Below are 20,852 nucleotides of genomic sequence, written 5' to 3'. Positions count from 1 at the left end.
GGTTGCTCCCACACAGAAGTGCCAGGACAGAAAATTTTTGCTGGCTTTCATTCTCCTATTGCAGCTTGTAAACTGCTATAATTATTGGTAGACCACACTCCCAGCACAGGCTAAGATCCCAGGTGAACTCACCCAGTACCATGAATCATCTGAAACTGAAAAAAAATGTGATTGTACACTTAAATTAGGAGGGCAAGTGCATAGCTCCAGTGTTGGTGCTGCAGTTTGTAGGATGCACAGGGAAAGAGCAGGCTACAGCAGGAAGGTAAAGGCCAGCAACACCTTTCTGATTTGGCACCTATTGTTTTGGAGTCCTCACCAAGTATTTTGAGTATCTGAGCTTATTTGGTGTTGAGATGCATTTAGCTGCTGCCTAGGCAAGTTCATATTCCCATCTGGATGCACTGTTGAAAGGCTACATGGTGATGGGTATGGCCAGGGTCTGTCACCTTTTGTGTTGGAGCAGTCACCAGGCATTTTCAGTTTTGGAGCTGTTGAAGTCAGAGTGTGACTGTGCACTCAGTTGGCCAGGCAAGCATGGAGCCTTTACTGTTGTGCTGCTGCTGAAATGCTACAGGAGAAAAAGCAAAAGCCAGTAAGACCTTCCAGGCACCTTTCTGTGGGAGCACTCCCCAGATGTTTTCAATTTTGGACCTGTATTTGGGGAGAGTTGCAGAGAGTCAGGGTGCATTTAGGTTCTTCATCTTGACTTTGTAGCCTTTCAGCAGGCTCAGGTGATAGTGATGATTAGGGCTTAAAGACAGAGCTCTGGTTTGGCTGGGACTAGAAAATGGGCTTTCAATATCAATAGCTCTCAGGGCTGACCAAGTCTTTTGTGTAAGCCTCAGCTGGCAGCTGGCCTTTTTCTTGCTGGTTCTGGTCACCTCGGTGGTTAGGTGTTAAAGCAGAAAGAGAACTCTGGTTTTGTGGCTTTGGGTGGGAATGCCAAGGAAAACTGAGGCCTAACAGCAGCTTTTGGCCTTGTCAATTCTTTGTGCATTTAGTTTATCTTTGCTTGTCTGTGCATTTTCACCACACCCGTAGCCACCACTCCCAATTCCTGACAGCCCCAGGATGGCTGGGGACGTTTCAAGGGCTGTGCATGATTGCTCATTAATTACTAGGTAGTCATCCAGAGACTATAATCCCGAGCTGATACTATTCCTGCGCACCTTGTTAGTGTGGTTCCCTAGGCCTGGAGAAGACTTTACTTCAGAATCATCTCCAAACCAGCTCTGCTTTGTTCTGTGGTTGGAGCACCTCATTCCCACCTGTTCAAGCAAGTCCTGAGCTATGCAGCTGGACTTGTTCTTGTGTTCACTCAGGATCAGCTATTTTTATTAGCTTTTATGGAGCCTGAACTAGGGTCAGAAGGCTGCAACACAACAGTGTGATCCAGGATTTTAATAAGTATACATCTGGCATTAACAGGAGCGTGTAGAAAAACCCTCCTTGTACAGCAGCACCAGTACCCAGAAAAATTGATTGTAGACTGGATGGTGACATAGGCCATTTCTTGGTATATTCAATTTTTCCTTAAGCATCAGTGTCTCAAAGCATTTGCTTTTAGCATTGATTGAACTGTATTCACTGCTTTGAGAGAGAGAGATCATTTTCAGACTCAGATTCAGGCACACAGAAAATCAGAGCAATTACTAACATAAGTGAAGGGAATGGGTCTTGATAATACAATTAAAGGCACTTTAACTATAAGTAAAGATATATTAAAAAAAACATGCAGGTTTGGGCCACACCTAGACTTATTGTCTTATTCCACTTGTTGCTGCAAAGGTTAGACATGATTCTTGGCTACAAAAATGTAAAACTCTATGCTGCCTCCAGAGACAAGGTCTTCTGTGTAAGGGCTCCCCATGCTCAGTCATGCAGTTACATGTGAGGATCTCTAGGAACACTGAATACAAATTATATATCAAAGCATTCCTTTGTTAATTTATGATTTTTTTTTTGCCATGTGGCCTTATTTTTAGGAACTCATCAGCTAGGAGTGCTTTCAAATTTCTAAGATTTATGTGGATAAATTGAAAGAGACTGGGACACTGGTGCTTCTGCTCATTTCCTTTTCCTCCTAGGAGAAGGCCGGAATAATTAGTTTACACAGAAATCTGCAAATAATGTAACATGTTTTCAGGCTCTGATCATGTCTTCAGCATCCCTTCTAATGAAATGCCTTCCCTAATCAGAGAGAAGACAGAGCCCCTTTCTTGTGCTTGACTCCTTAAATATGTGTTTTAAAGGACACATTGCAGAAGAGTGTTAGGGAGAGCAGAATTTTTCAGCCAACAGAGGTGAAATTCCTGGTGCAACTAGTAATGGGGTTGAGGTTCCTATTCCTAGTTGGGACATGCACACACACACCACAGATACACACAAATGCATGGCCACCACACAGATCTTCTACACAGACACACACATCACTCCCATGATCCCATGGCATCAACAGCTGTCAGGGCTTTGTAGCACCAAAAGGGATTCTCCTAGAAAATGCAAGGTCCTCAGAGGAATGACTTGCAGGGTGATCTTACTGGTTGGAAAAAGTGAGATGGACACACAAAGTGATTTGGTCTGCAGAGTCTGTGGTCCCTGGTCACTGGAAGAACGACTGGCTCTTCAGAAAAATGAGGGGGGGATACAAAAGAGTTATTTGTGCTGCCTGAAGAGTCACTCTTGAAGCCTTCTCCAGCATTCTTTTGCCTGCAGATTAGTTAAATCAAGTGCTGCCCTTGCAGAATTACAGCAGACAGCACAGCAGGTGCATGTGACTTGAAGCTGCACATGGCAGTTGTTTCACATCAACAGAAGAAAGCCTATGAGCTTTCATTAGGTTGAATAACATCCCTGAAAAGTGTTTTTTGCTAAATAGAAATCTTGGAGTTAAAAGGCCTGTCTTGGAGCCATTACTTATACATTGTATAAAAGACTGGAAAAATGAGGTCTTAACATACAAAGAGGGATCACCTCACTCTACACCAGATCTCTTCTGTCTTTGACCTACCAATTCTCCTCAACAACTGGCAGCACACAAGACCATGTTAGCTAGTTCTCAGGTTATCCATTAAATGATCTGGTCTTTGCAGAGTTTACAGTTTGAAGTTTCATGATCAAGATGCCTGGTTACCTGCATGGCGTAGTGCCCTTGTCTTTTTTGTTTCTTTGGACATTGCATCTGGGGAATGGTTACCCACAGGTTCTTGTTCCAACTCAGTTCTAGCTGATGCTCTAGAGTGAGCAGATCTTTCCTGGCTCATGGAGCAGCTACAGCCTCAGCCTGAGCAGACCTTGTGAAATGTCTGTTTGCAAGGATCACAGGATCGTTAAGGCTGGAAAACACTTCTGATATCATCTAGTCCAACCTCTGACTGGCTGCTTCCTTGTAAACTAGAACATGGCATCAAGTGCCACATCAAGTTGTTTCTGGAACACCTCCAGGGCTGGCGATTCCACCACTTTCCTGAGCAGTTCATTCCAATGTTTAACAGCCCTTTCCACAAAGAAATTCCTCCTGATGTTCAACCTGAATCTCCCCTGGCACAACTTGGGGCCATTTCCTCTCAATCCATTGCTGGTTGCCTGGGAGAAGAGATGGACCCCCATCTGGCTACGGCCTTCTCTCAGGCAGCTGTAGAGAGTGAGGAGGTCTCCTGAGAGCCTCGTTTGCTCCAGGCTAAGCAACCCCAGCTCTGGGACACTCCTTACAGGCGTGTAGACCCTGTAGACCCTTCACCAGCTCCATTGCCCTTCTCTGGGCACGCTTCAGTACCTCAATGTCCTCCCTGAACTGAGGGCCCCAGAACTGGATCGACTCAAAGAGGTAAAAGGAGCAATGTTTTTGGGATATCAGTCTCAGTTTCCTAAGATTGCAAACTCTTGCTTTGACTGGTAGAATCTGGATATTTCTGAAAGGGTAAAACCAGAAGAGGATTCCATGAAAGGGGAGGGGTTTGAGTGGGCTAGTGTGGGGGCTTGTGTATTGCTCTCTTTAAAACACAAAAACCCAGATGAGGTCCTTTAACTGTAAGGAGTGGGAGATTATACAGAGCCTCAGTCTGGAGTGAACTGATTAATTTTCTTTGTATCAGAACACAAAATTTGAGATGATGACATTTCAAAAAGGAAGCTCTCAAATAGGCTCCTTTATTTTAATTCCATTTCTCTCTATGTGCTTTAAAGCCTGGTGAGTCAGTCTGCCCATGTTGACCTAACACACAGAACAATATGAATAAGGGAGCAAGGAAAGCAGTGAAGACAGGAAAGATTTTCTACTGAAGTAGAAGTTACTTTTACTCCTTAAAAGGCTCACTGTCACACATTTTTGTACTTTGTCATCAAATAAAATACATGTTCCTGGTTCCTTATGACAAAAGTCTGCACCAACCAAATCTTAGAGTTGAATATGTCATTTTTTCAAGATTTTGAGCTAATTTGGAATGTCAGCAACATAATTACTGAGTAAAAATTGCCTTCTTCATATATTGTTGTGTATTCTGTTTTATGATGAATGAATTTTTTATATCAAGTTGTTTTGATTAATAATTAGATTAACTAAACCAGAAAGTAACAGTACTAACTGTTTGCACTGTTCCTGCACTCTGCTTAACCTCATCTATTCTTCCATTTCATGGCCTCATGGATTCTCTGGCAGGCTTCCTATTTCTGTTGTTTCTGAAGAAAGACTGATGGCTGGTTTTGATTGTCTTTGCTGGTCTTTTTTAAACTTTCTTTTTCTTAGCCTGCCCTGCTATGTTTACACTATCCTATTTTCATCATTTAGACGCAGCAAGTGTTTTTCAAGGATGTCTGTATACATTACATTACTTCATAGGTAAAGAAAAATGGAAGCTATTTCAGGTATTGGTATTTCATGACATATGGGGCTGTAATACTTAATTTTTCAGAAGCAGAATTTAAAAAGATATGGTGTTGAAAGCTTAGCAGTTTATTTTGTAACAGTCTGTCTGTAAATAACACCTTTCAGGTACTCAATAGTTTATGGTTTGCCCTTCTCAATGGAACAGTGTCACAATTACCTGATCTTTACTACTACAGAAAATCAGCAGTGTTAGAAAAATGTTCCACCCAATTCAACATGAAATTATACAGAATACTCTACCAACCACACTGTGGCCTCTTGCCAACAAACATTTTGAGAAATACTTTCACTTGCAAACCTAAAAGCTTGCAGAAAAGGATGTGCCTTGAAAAAATAGGAGGCTGTATGGGAAAATTTATCCAAAATATGTAAACCTTAGGACATGCACAACACTTTTCAGAGATATATTGGCTTTTTAAAACAAGATGTTTCATCACAGAGCATTTGATGAATGTGTTGTGGGAAATCATATATCAGATTATAATTTCCTGAGAAAACCACAGTCTAGTAAGTAGCATGGGACTGTTGTGAGAGTGTTTGTCCAGGTCAAATGGAAGCTGGGGCTCTGATCCCATATCCACCTCTTTCAGGTAAAGAAATCAGGCAATAAAACAGGTATTGTAATGTGTGAGGCGTGGTGGATTGTCTGTACGTCATCTCAGGTGAAGTAATGACTTAGAAAGTACTTACAGTCCTTGCTGTGCGGTGTTATGCAAATATAAAGTGAAGCCATAGAGCAGAAATAAGTAATTATATATTACTCAGTCTTCTGGAAAATCCAAGGCCTCACTGCTAAAAGCTGCTCATATTTCTCATTAACTTCCTGCTGATTCTCTGACAAAAAAGAAAACAGGCATGACTTAGATACCTATTGACCAAGAATTTGAATGTCTCAGCTCCACATTCAGACCATGCAGCATTCTGCATGCCAGGTGGATATTGTTCAACTGCTTTATTTTCTAATTTGTGACTGTATCTAGTGCCTAGATTCTGCACATACAGATAGGGTGGGTGTTTTGGGACAGTGTAGGGGTATTTGACATGGCTTACAGAAGCTAATTGGGGTATTGTGTGTGACTAGTCACAGCCTCACAGAATGCTCTGTTAGAGCAGTATACATGCTAAACACTGAAATACTCACAGAAAATGAGTGGATTCAGCTTTGGATTAAAAAAGTCACATTGCTCTGGCCTGTATGTGTGCCCAGCTGGAAAGAGAAAAGAAGGCAAGTGCATTTAGTCTGAAAAAATGGATTGGCAAATTAAACTTTATTTGAAAGAAAATTAAATTGTGAAAAACACTTTTTCGATGCAACTCAAATCATCACTTTGACTCATCTAGAGAAAGAATGGAGTGGGGGGAAGTATGTGTATATAAAATTGCTTAATAACAGAGACCTAATACAGTAACTTTCTGAAGTCTGGACAGAGTGAGTTAAAGACATGCTGATTTTCTGCTGCCCAAAAGGCATGTGACACGACTCTACTTTGAAAGTAAAGCATACATCTGTATTTGCATTTCTTTGGTCTTGAAGTTGACACTGTTCCTCATTTAATCAAATTTCTAGCCAGACTATGATATCCAGTTACATCTTTCCTTATGCCAATACAAAGCAGGTCTACAGACTGGTTTAAGATTTCTGGTATCAAGGATCTTTCTGTGTGTCTTGTAACTGCTGCTTAGTGTGAGGTTCATTATCTCTCCATGTTAAATCCTGATCTCTGTGCTTCCAGATTAATCCTCTCTGGTTCCTAGTTTCTTAATCATAAAACTGAAAATTTCTTCTTTTTCCCTTCCTTCCAAAGATACCTGGATTAGTTTCCTACTTGCACTGTGATCTTAAGAATTATGCCTGTCTTGGTACTGATGTGCTCTTATCACAACATTGCTACAATACAAAGAGGTCCTCTAGAATCAGTAATTTCACTAAAGTAATGAATTCAATAGCTTGTTTCCAGAGAAACATGTGCTTTTCAATTGTTCTGAACATAGATTCTTCCAGAGTTTCTGTTTTTCAAACTCTTTTATCTTTTTCTTTTCCATGTTTTGTTGTTAACAAAAAAGCTCTCTTACCGTCCTGCTAAAGGCACACTGCACTTAAATAAAGGGTGAGCTTCTGAAGCAATTCACACCAGGATCCTGGGGTTGTTTAAATTTCCTCCTCCCTCCTCAATTCTTTTTGCCTGTTACTTAGCACCTGTTTAAAGTAAGAGATGGGGTCTGAGGCACTTCAAAGCTGCAGATATCCATGACATAATGTTAACTGTCTTCTGACATAATTTCAACTAATGCAAGCAGCTTCTTTCAGCAGCGTGACTGCCTTCTTTGCATGTCCCACACCTGCCACTCAGCATTGTCACTGAGAGGCCACATCATTCTGGGAAGCTTTGTGTCATATTTCTCACTACTAACACAGTGGGAATAGCTCCCATAGCTCCAGAAGCATCTGGGGCAGTTCCCTTTGTGTCCCAACTTGGTCATCAAAAGGGTTTTAGGAATGATGAGTAAGTAACCCGGTTAGGCACAGGTAGTTTCAAACATCAGCTATGCTGATGGGAAGAACAATTTAATTTCTTATTAAATTTATTATTTAATAATAAATAAGTGTGGCTGAATCATTAGCTAGAAGGTTGAAAGGACATATTTTACCATTAAAGCTGAAATTGGTAGAATCAGGCTTTTAACAGGCACACATCAATTTCTACACCACTTTACTATAGCAGTCCTCATTTCCTCCTCATATTCTTTACCTGAAATAGCTTCATGCCCTCTCTGCATTGCTCAACACCTTTTTCAGTGCCCCCAGCTCTTTTCAGTGTTCCTAATTACTCCTGGAGTTTACTCAGCTTCCTCTTCCCATTCATTATCTGCTTGGTTAAGAAGACAAAGTAGAAAGGAAATGGCCTGTTACTTCCCCGGGGTTGCAGTTAGAGACTGTTGTGGTTTGGCCTGCCTTATTTTGTTTCAGATTGGCTCTTTTTTCCACTTCCTATGTAAAGGTATGAATCCAATCCCCAATTACTAAAGATTATTTTGTTTCCTTGGTAGCATTATCAAGAGTTTAGTCAACACATCAAGGAACCTGGTTCTTCCCCTCTGTTCAGTGGTTGGGGGACCACAGTGAAGCTCTGCATCCAATGCAAGAAAGGCACTGAGAGACTGAAGGAGTCCAGTGGAAGGTCAGTGATGCTCAGGGACTGGGACAAGCCTACAGAAGGAAACAGTCGAATTTAATTCAGCCTGGAGAAACAAAGGCTACGTGGGGACATAATTTCAGTCTTCCACAATGTAGAGTGGGATTATAGAGAAGAAAGAGGCAGATTCCTCCTGGAGGTGCACAGTGAAAGGGCAAGAAAAAATGGACACAGGCTATAATTTGGGAAATTCTGATTTAAGGAGAAGAAGTGTTCACAGCATGGATAGTTAAGCATGGGAGCAGATGTTCAGAGATGGGAGCAGATATCCAGAGATGATGTGGACTCTCCATTCCTCCAGATACTCAAAACATGACCTCTTTGAAGCTAACCCTGCTTAAAATGAGAGATTTGAGCACATAATGTCAGGAAGTTCCTTTCTATCTAACTTATTTTGTGATTCTATATATTAATTACTCTGAAACATCTTCTCAGAGTTACTGAAATTCACCAACAGACTAACAAGTCATTTAATGGGGGGAGCAGGGATGAGGGGGAAAAAGTAGACTGACAGACAGATGAGTGAACAAATGCAGTAATGCTATCAGAATCCTTTCCCTAGAAATATATTTGTCCTGACCACTGGCAAAAATGGTAGACCATTAGCCAGCATCATTCCTTGCCAGCTCTTAGTGTCTACAGTAAGAAATCCAGATTATCATTAAGAGTTTGCTGTAGTGCCATTCTGAATGCAGCTGTAGCTGTTATTGGTGTATTTTTACCCATCCTGGCTCCCATGCAGACATGAAAAAGCCGTGTATTATGATTATTTCTGTTGTGTGATGTGTCTACAGGGCACGTTTGCAGGATAAGAAAATACTTAAGTAGCGGCAAGTACTGACAAGTTAAAACGTTAAGGAATCTTCAGGCAATGACGCAATAATCAAAAAGGTGAGCTTCAATGAAACAATCATATAGGCAGGAACCGGTTTGGCTTGCAATACCTCACAGAAGTATGTGAAATATGAGAGCTTTCCAAAGCCATTGTTTGGGAGTTCAAGGAGTGTGAGAACTGACAGTAGTGAGGAAATTGAACACATGCAAATTTTATGTTAATATCTTTTGTTAGACTGTGATTGAAGCCGTGGAGGAGGAGCACCATTTCAGGCCAATTTAAAAACCAGGGACAGGCTGTCAGCTTGAGATCAGTCTCTCTTCATGCACAGACATGTGGTCAAGGATTCTTCTCTGTATTCTCTCCTTGAACTGGCTTCCCGTAGTGTCTTCTGAAACGTAAGTGGTCACACATTCTGTGTCTATATGATAACATATTTTATTATATTTCCCACCAGTTTATTTCTTCTGGGACACTACTATATGATATACAGGATATTTGAGACATAGATCCTTAAATGTGTTGACTTGGAAGTAGATGACATTGAAGGATGGTTTGGAATGGTGCTCTCCATCATGAAACTGCTGTGAAAATCTAGTGTGAATGACAGAAACCTGGAACTTGAGTAGCTGAAGTGTGCTGTGCGTGGGTAGAGTGGCAAGGAGACTCAGGACTAGACTAACAAGTAATACTAATAATTAGGATTGATATGCATCAGCAGCACAGAGAGAGCACAGTGTATGGGGAGGTGCCAGAGGCCAGGCAGTGGCTGGGACTGAAACCATGCTGAATGGCAAACCCAGAACAATAATATTCATATTAGCACTGTCAGTGTCCATGGCTTTATACAAACAGAAGATTTCAGCCACAGTATTCAAAAATATACCAACATTATAGCTTAAACCCTTTTCTCAAAAATTCTAAAGGAAAATACTAAGAAAGACAGCTTAGCTTCCTCCAATACACTGTTAATCTTAATTCTTTTAATTTTGGTCTTTGAATTTCATGCAGCCTGAACTGGGGTAGTGAAAATAAAAATGAAGGCAATATAAGCTGGCAAAGCTGTGGGAGAAAAAAAGGGAAAGGATCAGATTAGAAAGATTGTGTGATTCATGTTGTGCTACAAAACCAGCTCATGAATTCTGTCATACATTATTTGGAAAGAGTAGTTTGGACAGAAAACTGCTGGACAGCAACAGCGTTTTAGACAAACATAGCAAATATGAAGGAATGTTTTTCAGAGGAGTATTTCAGGGAAGGAAGGCTGCGCTAATTATAGAGAGAAGAGAGAAAAAGTACAAATAAAAATCTTCAATGGAAGAAAGAAACAAACAAAACAAGACAGGGAGAAGCATGGAAACAGGAGCATGAAAACAGAACTGAGCATGCAGATTAGATTGAGCGTTCCCTGGAATTTTCTGCTAAAATGGAAAAGAAAGATCACTTCTTGTGCATTAAGTGGATTGACTTATGTCAGTTCCTATCCAAGAGATATCCAGAGAATGAGAAATTTAAAGATTGTTGCAACCCTTAACTAGTATTTTTGTCGTTGGTCCCAAGAAGCAGCTAAATATTGCTCCTCCATATGAGGGGCTGCAGAGGTTTAAGTGCACACCTAGGTCATGGGAAGACAAATGCAGCTATGCTTTAGCCACTTCAGTAATTGGAGCTGTGTAAACACCTGGAATGGAGAGGTGTAGTATCATGCTGGGTAAGACACTGCACAGAATGATGCAAGTCCCTCAGCTCAGAAAGTATTGTGAGAGATTAAAAAGTTGACATTTGTACTTCCTTAGCCTATTATTTAAAATCCATTGAAAGAAATTGAAATCCTTCCATTGGTTTGAGCAAGCTTTGGATCATGTCTTCCTTCACACCTATGGCACTTGTGTGGTATTTTCCTCTGCTGTTTGCTCTGACTTTCCTGCATGACTGAACTTTCTGTTGGTGTTACAGCCAGTATGTGCTGCTGGTGCCGTCGGTCGTGCGGAGCGACGCTCCACAGACGGCTTGTGTGCAGCTGCACAGCCTCAGCGAGCCCGTGACCCTGAGCGTTGTCCTGGAATATGGAACTGTCCGGAGGACTCTCTTTGAGGAGCCCGTGACAGAGAATGACTTCTTCAAGTGCAGCAAGTTCGAGGTATTTTTTCTTTTGAAGCTACTGAAGAGGGCGTAGTAGCTGGAGATAATTCTGACTGCAACTCTCCTTGTCAGTGAGGGAAAGAAGACAAAGTGTTTAAAATAAGATAAACTGTTGGAAAGGCTGACAAAACAGGAAAAAAGACCTGTGGATTGTAGAAGGGAGCTAGAGAAAGACTTTCCATCTCCATTCTCAGAGTGAATAGAGCAAAGCTTTAGATTGTTATCACAGTTGCATGCTCCTTATGGAACTGTTGAAGTATCAAGCAAGATGATAGGTCCCATATAGATCCCAGTTATTCCCTTTCCTGACTCTGAAAGGATCTATACGCACAAGAAAAAGTGTCCCAAGGTGAGGTCTTCCAGAATGCATCAGGAGAAAACACTTCAGAGTTAAAGGTATTTGGCTGTGACAACCTGCATGTAAGCAGGGAAATGCAGAAGACGGAACACAGCTTCAAATTTTATTACCTGGTGACAGATTACGGGCCTTCCTCAGCAGAAATTCCCAGAAATTATCTCACTGACAAAGGTGGGGCTTCTCATGACTTTCCATAAGCTGTTTATGACTCAACTGACAGTATCCTACTCTAAAACTCTGGGCATCAGGGAACCTCAGCATGTCTTATTTACCACTTTTCCTCTGGGGTTTTGCTCCTCTCCAGGTTCCTCCTGCTACTTCTGATGCCCTGGCATTCATTTCCTTCTCAGCCAAAGGTGCCACAGTTGACTTAGCTGAGAGAAGATCAGTGGCAATTCAGAATGTGGATGGTGCTGTCTTCGTCCAGACGGACAAACCCCTCTACAAGCCAGGACAAACAGGTGGATGAAGGGATTGAGTCAGCTAGAATAGTGAGAAATTGAGTGAAAGGGTGGGTCAAGGATGACAAAAACATAGTCTTGTGGAATAAGAACTTCATTTTAGTTTGAAATACCAAAGTTAGTGAAAAATAGAACCAATTCACAAACAGTGCAACAAAATAGTAGAATTCATGTGTTTGTACTTAGTTAATTGAATTTAGAGGATCTCAGGTTCTGTCAGGTTTACTTGAGCAGAGTCACATAAAAATTATTTAATACATAAAATTATTAAAAATACAGAAAATAATAAGTTACATTTGGAGCTAATAAAGTTAATATAAAAATGAAGCAAGCACCTCAGTTCCTGTCAACAACTCCTTCTCCTTAACTGTTGATCTATTTCAAAGTGCTAATTCCATCACAATACTTAAATGACAGTACTAGCTGTGGTGGAGTTAGCTATCTCTTTAACATAATTATACTTTAGTCTGAGTGGGTAATAATTGAAGACATTTCAGCTGACATTTAGTTTGATTTTCTTTTTTCACTGGCTAAGATAATCCTTTAATGTTCTCTGGGCACTCTTTAGTTTTCAAAAAAAGCCTGGTCAAAGTTGAGTATTGAAAATTATTTATCACTGCTAATAAAATAAATGATAGAGGCATCTGCATTTGACACTTGGAGATCTGACACTTGGTGCCAGGTTGATGGTTGGGCTAGACAGTCCTTGAAGTTCCTTTCAACCTTGATGATTCTGTAATCCTTTTTTGTCCTGTTTTTTTTTTTTTTAGTGATGTTTCGTGTGGTCACTTTGGACACCCAGTTCAGACCTGTTCAGGAGACGGTAAGTGTGAGTGATAAGCAAAACTTCTCAGGTACCCTCTTGAGGTACCTCTTTACTGAGACTCTCTCACTTTGATATCAAATAAGAAGGGCCTGGGATAGGCTTCCTGATGTTATTTATATTTTGTATTTTGTATATTTGTTGTAACTCCTTATCTTCGCACTCCATCATTTCCCTGCTTTTGTAGAGGACAAGGCTCTGAAAGCACTTGTGGAAATCTTTCACAGCACACAGATTTTGTAGTTCCATATGTGTAGAAAAAGACTGGATATTCTTGCAGAAAAAATTCACAAACAGATTATCCTCTTAAAATTATCTTTTTAATTACAGACATGAGTTGAAAATTGTTTCCCTGGCGCAGCCTTCTCTATCCAGAAAAAGCTGTTCACAGTTTTCCTCGTGTTCTAGTGTTTATCAACCTCCACTGTTAGATTATTGTTTTAATAAATTTTTTCTCTCTCTTTATTTCCTCCTCCAGTATCCCAGAATCATCATTGAGGTAAGAGATATAACATGGAATTAAACACAAACTCCTTTGGGAAGACTGTGCTTCACCATTTCCCATAGAGTCAACAGCTGAGGGAGACTCATCCAGAGCACACCATTTAAAGCCAATGGATTTGAGGTTGAACAGTGGCAATATCCTCTACCAGCACCAGAGGAGAAGAAATCAGCACAACTGGAGCTGTCAGTCAGAGGCAGCGTGGGGTTGCTGCTCTGCCCTTCATTAGAGTTCAAACAGGAGTGTTCTGTCCAGGCTCACCTTGGGAGGAGTACAGCAAATAACTGGTTAAATAGACTCCTTCTCATACATAGGCATAAGAATGGTGACTTTCTGAAATGCCATGTTCTCATGGGGATGGGCTAACAATAAATCATCTTCTACCACATTTCACATCACTACATCTCCCAGCATTTTCTGAGAGAGGCCAGCATAATATTCCTGCTTTACAAAGGCAGCTGAGTCAGAAAGATTTATGCTACGAGTGTTCTAGATAGGCAGCCTGTGTCCCATATACAACCTATGTCCCAACCAGGAACTGTTTCTGAATGATCTGAGGCCATCTGTCAGTGTAGCTAATTCCCAGTTAAACATAGACTTAATTTTGTTAAATCCACAAGCAGAGATGGAAAGTCAGAGCACATGTCATCAGCCCCAAAGCACTCTTAGCCTGTGACTCATTTAGCCAATATGTCTGAAGATGGGCCTTAAAAGAAGGCAAGAAATGGTGATAAAGGTTTTGCTACATATCTTTCTTCCAGGATCCAGAGCAAAACAAAATCTTTCAGTGGCTGGAGGTGACATCGAAGCACGGAATCGTCCAGCTCTCCTTTCCACTAATCCCAGAGCCTATTCTGGGGTCCTACCAAATTACTGTGGAGACAAAGTCAGGTGGAAAAGAGTACCAGTCCTTCAGAGTGGAGGAGTATGGTAAGCAAAGGCTCATAAACTACCCTGTGCTAGCAGTGAGGGTCTGTCTAAGTCAGATAAAAACCATTAATGCAGAGTTTAAGTCCTTTGAATTCTACACATCATGCCTGGAAAAGAAAGATGTGGAGAGAGCTGGGTGGACTGCTGCATGAGAAACAGGCCTTTCCCAGCTATACAACCTTGGATAAAAGATAAATTGGAGAGAGGTGGTGTCAGCAATCTATTTGATTTTGTTATTTCACTTAATCTGTTGCCTTTCTCCTTCACTGCAACTGGATTGCGTAATAACTTTTGTACTCCAGGGCTTAACTCATTTGAGACATTGGCATTACTCATTTTTCTTTAAGAAAGGAGATTAAAGTGATTTACCATGAGAATTGCTGTGACTGTTATAGTTATTAGTATGATATTATTTGATTTTACAGAAGTTACTCATCTTGCCACAGAAGATTATTTTTTCTATTGTCATATACTACAGCCAGTTCCTAGTTAGCTCATTCTTTGATCCATTTCTTCTCCCTTGTTGGTGAAAATGTCTTTGACAACTGTTTTGTTTTTTTTTTACTGTCTTACACACACACACCTACACCTATGTATGTAATGCAATTGCTGATCAGTCATATTCACATTACATTCTCAGTGCTGCCAAAATTTGAAGTGACAACCACTGGGCCAAAGACGATTTCTTTCTTCGATGAAGAAGTCAGGGTGAACGTTTGTGCTTCGTAAGTATCAGAGCTGTAAGGCAACACAATTTTGTACAACAAAGGGTGTAGGCATTGCATGGTGTGCTCTGCTGGAAAGCAAAGATCCTGCTGCTGGCTCAGAATGTGGCTTAGGGAAATTCCTTTAGCTATGACTTTCATGATATAAAATATAATGAATGTTATTATATTCTTCTCCTATGATATTCTTCTCCTATGAGTCTATGATATTCTTCTCTTGCTACATAGCAGAATTAAACCAGTACACTTTGTGTGTGTCCAAATGAAGCACTTCCTACTTGCTAGCTGTTGTGTTTTATTATTACAAAAAATGAGAGTCTGTCATTGAAATTGCTGGCTGTGGTCCTGCCAAAGTGCAGGGTGCCAGGAGCTAAAAGGGTGAATAGGTCAGTATGCTCTGCCTTGGGTAAGGAAGGTACCAAGGAGAAAAAGGTGCAGGGAATGATACCTTGAGTCTAGCACTGTCTTCCAGCTTCAGACCATAAAGAATTATTGCACCAAAACTATGGTGAAGCAGGGTTTTTTTAACAATATGGCAGAAACAGCCTAAAAATAGTAGAAGGGAATTCTGCTAGGGCTGACTGATTTTAATTCCCAACTTCTCTTCTGTCTGTGCTCTGGATACTGTGGAGGGATTTAGAGTCTGCAATGCTCTGCAACTTTTGCAGGTCTCATGTTAAATCCACATGATTGAATTCTCATGTTCCTTCCTCTCCTAGGTACACTTATGGCCAGCCAGTGCAAGGGAAGGCCCAAATTAGTGTGTGTCAGCAGCGCTTTTATAGTCCACTGTGTGTACAAAACTGGAAAAAAACCTGTGAAGCTGTCACTGGACTGGTATGATACATAACAAGTCTTTTCTTCCCTGTCAGCTTTACTACCCAGCATGTAGCACAGTATGCAGTGGCTTCATTAATTTCCAAGGGAACACCAGAGAGGCAATCTTAATGGTGTGATTTTTCTCACTATCTTATAGGCAATGCTGAAAGAACCTCACTAAAAGACTGATTTTTCCCTCAGAAAGAATCAGTAGGAAGGAGGGAAGCTTATGAAACTGTAAATTTGTAATAATTTCTGAAACACTGGGGCTGTGTTCTTACCACATCTAATCAGCAGAACTCTGCTGGGAGTCTTTGAGGACTTTTAATGTTAAAAGGATGAATAATTTGTCCACTAGCTCAGGCGTAATGTGCTGTGGTCACAGAGCAAAAGCATCATGCAAGATGGGTTTAAGAAGGAGCATGAGCATAGAGAAGACTAGAGGGGATAAGGAGAGAAGTTTCCAGGTGCTAGAGTAAATAATATTGAAACAGTCATCTGGGGTGAGAGCTGGGGAGCAAGAAATGTAAGGTAGGCAGGGAGCTCTTCAGAGATGCAATAAAACATAATGAGGAGCAATTTTGCAAGGCTTGAGAAAAATGGGTTTTCCCCTTTGTGTTGCAATTTCAGCTGGGAAAGGATGGCTGCCTCAACACTGTCATCTCCATCAAAAAATTCCGGCTGTACCGCAGCTATGCCATGATGTATGCCAGCCTCAACATAGAAAGCATCGTCACTGAAAATGGGACAGGTAACACCAAGTGGGCATTGGGAGTAACTGATCTAAGCTAATACATGGATCTTCCTGAGAGAGGAATCCCCTGGATCACCATCTGTGTGGCAAACAGGCAGCAATTATGGTTTTCTTTGTGTGGCTCTCCCTCCAGAGCATCACCACTCCATAGAGCTTATAGAAAGGACCAGCTTTCTGCCTGAGTCTGATTTCTGTTTCCTCTTCTTTGTGCTGGGTGTGTCTCACAGGTATCCAGATGAAGGCCTATGACTATGTTTCAGTCAACCAAGGCAATGACCAAGTGCTGTTCAGGAATATGGATTCCTATTACAAGAGGGGAATTCCTTACCATGGTGAGGTAGGTACATGAGAGGATACATTTAGACCCAAACTCCTTGAGGTCCAGCATGGTGATCTCCGTGATGTCCCATTTATGGCTGTCGCCTGAATGTGCTGTCAGCTTCCCAAGATAATGCTGCATAACAGTGTCTGTATAGTTATAGTCCTGATACTCCTCGAGAAAAAAAGAGAATTCTATCACACCCGGCAGGTCGGGGTCTCTTTTCTGCCATAGTCAGAGGATGCCTAAAAAGTGAGTAAGTGGAATGTGATATGAATGGGGAAGAGGAGTCTTCAAGAAAATTCTTCAGACACAGTTATGCCTAAACTAAAGGTAGAATTCACCCTGTGTTGCATCACGCAATCCCAGGGATGTTTACTTACAGCAGTATAGATGTTGGAGCACATTCCTATTTCTTAGCAACCTACACATGCAGGATAAACCAGGCACAAAAAGGATGATGACCTGTACAGCATCATCCTGACGGGCAGTGGAGACTGTGGGTGTGTACAGACATGTAGGAGTTAACAGGTGCTCCTGAGCTCCACAGTTTGCCTGTGGCCATGAAGTCATCTCTTTTTTAGGTGTGTTAATCAATGGTCTCCAATAAATATTCCTCCTCCCTTTGTGACACATAGCTTATTCTGCACTCATGGGAATTTCCCACTGATGGGAATTTTCCTGTCTCTGAACTCCCGCTCCCTCAAAATATTGAGCAGCATGTGCCTCTTCAATACATTTCACTCTTGATTTCGACTCCCTGCAGCAGTGCTCAGTGTTTAAGTGACCATCATCCAGTAAACAGAGATTTTCTTTTGTTGTTGTTGTTCTTTGTTTATTTCTGAATCCCTTGGGTATTTGTTGTGTTCAGATCACTGTGACAAACATGGAGGGTGAGCCTGTTGCCAGCAGCACTGTCCTGCTGGAGCTCAATGGAGATTATCTGGCCAACTATACCACAGACAAAAACGGCATTGCTGCTTTTTCCCTTGACACATCCAACTTCTTCGATCCCAGTTTGAAGCTGACAGTAAGTAAACACAGGCTGCAATCTAATTCATGAGTAAATACTTCATGGGAGAGAGGGTTTAGAAGGAACACCTGCAAACTCTGTGAGACTCATATAAGCAAACACCACTGCCTAAGAAGAGGCACACTGCAACCCATTTGTGGTTTTGGGTTGTAGTGATCTTCAGTTCCTCCCTGCTTTTCTCTCCCCTTTAGAAGTTCTTTCTGCATTCATCTTCCTTCTCTTTCTTCTGTGTGTTAGAGGACCTTGCTCAGAGACTGCACTGCCTTCCCCATCTAGCCTTGGTGCGTGCCAGCATCTTTCACTGCTGCTGACTGCTTCCCTGCATTTCTGCTGGCACAAACTCATGCCTGTTATCATCACATGGTCTTCTTGTATTGTCATGGCTTTATTCTGGTGGGGTGGAAAGGGCTGAGTAAAAGTGTGTAATTTAGAACAATGCCATTCTAATTCAGTGTAAGTCTCAGCAGTTTATGCAACTGGTCCCAAGCCTGAAAAAAAACTAAAATAATGCCCTTATTGCAATGTGCCAGAGGCATCTGGATGCCTAAAGGTGTCCAGAAGGCCATTCACTCTTCACTGGTGAAACACAAATTTTTCACACCAGTTCTTGCTTGTGGCTTAAATAGCCTCACAAAATCAGTTTCTCAACAGAATATTTTACAGAAAAGAAGCCTTTGCCCCTCACCTGCCTTGAATTTTTTTTTCCCACACTGTTGATTCCACATGCATGGTTTTCCATTTTGTAGGTGAAACAGGCACCAGGTGAATGTGCAGACTTTATCTGGGGGATTGATAATGAGCCCAAAGCCTCGTTCCTTGTCCGGCGTTTCTACTCACGGACCAACAGCTTTCTGAAAATTGAGCCAGTGACAGAGCAGCTCAGCTGTGGCCAGCAGAGAACAATCAATGTTCACTACGTCCTGAACAGAGAAGGCTACAGCAACGCCACACACACAAACTTCTACTATGTAGTAAGTCCTAATGTTACCCCTAAAATACTTTTTTTTCAACTTCTCTCAAACACCCTATAAGGCAGAAATCTTGCAGTCAGACAGTGGTTATGGATCATGGCTCGACCTGATGGCCTTCGTGGCTTCTCAGGACAACATTCAAAATCAGTGATTTCATGGTGGAAGAGAGAAGGTGCTTTTGACCCCCTTTCATGAGACTTTTCTATGCCCAGGTGATGACACAAGGAAAAATTACTCTCAGTGGCCAAAAGCAAGTCAGCATTTCTGGTGGTAAGTTCCAGACCATATTACTATTTGTACTTCAGATCACAGTAACTTTTGCAAGTGATGAAAGCAGAGAACTGTGGCTAAATCAAGTACTAGTCCCTAAATCCCATGACCTGCTACTGCTCACAGAATAATTTTCTTTTGCTGCAGCATCTAGCCAAACTCCCATATCATAATCAGTTTTATCTTGTTAGTAGAAACATATTTTGTTGTGATCAAACACATGGAATGCAACCTTCATATGTTTTATTGTAGTATTTTATAATGCCATGGAGTATTTATGGTCTCTGTGTGACATCCTAGTCTTCACCAAATAGAATAATAAAACATTTTAAAGTTTGGAATAATAGGTATCCCATTTGAAAGGGATGTTTAGCAGTCAACTCTTGAAATTCATTGCCCTTTCAGAAGTCTCAAAATACCAACAAATAACAGTGATCCTGACCTTTATTCTTTCATTGTTAAAAATCAGTTTTCTTGCAGAGCCTGGTCCATTTGCACACTTCAGGAGGTGGCTTAAGTGAGCCTCTCTCCCTATATAGGACTTGTTTCATATTTACCATCTTTAGTCTTAAGCTTAATTCCCTGACCATATACTTGTAGTTTTCATCCATGTAGAGAAGAATTTCTTATTTCTTAGTGTAGAGAGAACTCTCCTTTAACTCAGGATATTGCTGTATTTATCTATTGTTCTAGTTTTGAGACCCAAAGGCAATGAGAAGGGGACCTTCTCATAGCAATTGTGCACAGGTTTCCATGTTTAACTTCTTCCCAGCGTACCTCTCTCTCTGCAAAGCACCCTGGTCTCAGCATCCTCCAGTTTTTATGTGTTACATTGCTGATGGGAGCTGTCCCTCAGCCACTGAGAGATGAGTCTTCCAATATCCAATTCCCTGTGTTAATAAGGTGTTTCTAGATTATGAATATAATATGCTCTTTTGCTGGCTTGTCCTTCTCTGATCCATGTTCCTTCCACAGCTTCCAGAGGTACATTCTCCATCACACTGACTGTCACTGAGAAGCTGGCCCCCAGTGCCAGGTTGCTGCTCTACACAGTGCATCCTCATGGAGAGATAGTGGCTGACAGCTCCAGGATACACAGTGATATATGCTTCAAAAACAAGGTGGAAACCTTTCCTTTCTTACTAAGGGATATTTTGGGGTTTGCTGAAAAATGGTCAGGAAATGATCTCATCAAGAGCCCTGCACTAGGCATGGCATTTAGGGATGGAAAAGGTGCAGGTATGTCTGGGATCATGAGAAGTCGTCCCTGGAATTGGCACCTATGGTTCAGGCTCAGACAAAACTCTCCCCACGATGGAGAGAGAAGGGTGCCTGGGGGCGGGGGTTATGTGAATTTTTACAAGCTGATCCAGACGGGCCATCTAGCGGTAGGAGCTTTGTCCTACCGAGAACAGTGAGTGCTGATGAAAGGGGAGATTTAGATCTCTGTGCCAAACCGATTCACCTAATCTCCATGGGGTTGTGTTGGATTTGCTAATTTCCAGGTCCAGCTCAAGTTCTCTGAGAAGAAGGGTCTACCGGGCACTAGAGTTGGACTCCACCTGGAAGCTGCTGCCAACTCCTTCTGTGCCCTGCGAGCAATTCAGAGCGTCCTTCTTCAGTCTGGGCAGGAGTTATCTGCTGAGAGTGTGAGTCACATCCCCAGCCCTGTGTTCTTTCGAGCTAGGAACAACCCAGTTCCCACCCGTGATGTCTCTGACTGTATTTTTATTTTTCCCTTGGAAACGGACATCTGTGATTAAAGGAAGATCTAAGGCAATTGTATGCTTTAAAGACAGAAACTGATAGCACAGCACTGCTTTTGGGA

General features: G+C 41.5%; 1 protein-coding gene across 1 annotated transcript in view; it reads left to right on the top strand.

Annotated features, from left to right (window-relative positions):
• Positions 1-9,249: 9,249 nt before the first annotated feature.
• LOC131569862 (ovostatin-like) overlaps positions 9,250-20,852 on the top strand; it is a 29,155-nt gene continuing 17,552 nt past the window's right edge. Inside the window, exons 1-15 of the mRNA XM_058822179.1 lie at positions 9,250-9,315; positions 10,874-11,057; positions 11,722-11,878; positions 12,649-12,701; positions 13,180-13,200; positions 13,965-14,133; positions 14,774-14,858; positions 15,578-15,695; positions 16,308-16,428; positions 16,659-16,768; positions 17,622-17,780; positions 18,530-18,754; positions 18,967-19,024; positions 20,000-20,145; positions 20,530-20,673. Of these exons, the coding sequence (XP_058678162.1) occupies positions 9,251-9,315; positions 10,874-11,057; positions 11,722-11,878; positions 12,649-12,701; positions 13,180-13,200; positions 13,965-14,133; positions 14,774-14,858; positions 15,578-15,695; positions 16,308-16,428; positions 16,659-16,768; positions 17,622-17,780; positions 18,530-18,754; positions 18,967-19,024; positions 20,000-20,145; positions 20,530-20,673 (1,815 nt within the window). The 5' untranslated portion in view covers position 9,250. The remainder of the gene's footprint in view (positions 9,316-10,873; positions 11,058-11,721; positions 11,879-12,648; positions 12,702-13,179; positions 13,201-13,964; positions 14,134-14,773; positions 14,859-15,577; positions 15,696-16,307; positions 16,429-16,658; positions 16,769-17,621; positions 17,781-18,529; positions 18,755-18,966; positions 19,025-19,999; positions 20,146-20,529; positions 20,674-20,852) is intronic.

The sequence above is a fragment of the Ammospiza caudacuta genome, chromosome 2 (assembly GCF_027887145.1).
Source record: "Ammospiza caudacuta isolate bAmmCau1 chromosome 2, bAmmCau1.pri, whole genome shotgun sequence".
Classification (NCBI taxonomy): domain Eukaryota; kingdom Metazoa; phylum Chordata; class Aves; order Passeriformes; family Passerellidae; genus Ammospiza; species Ammospiza caudacuta.
The sequence above is the reverse complement of the archived record's forward strand: the minus strand, read 5'-3'. Positions and strand labels throughout refer to the sequence as shown.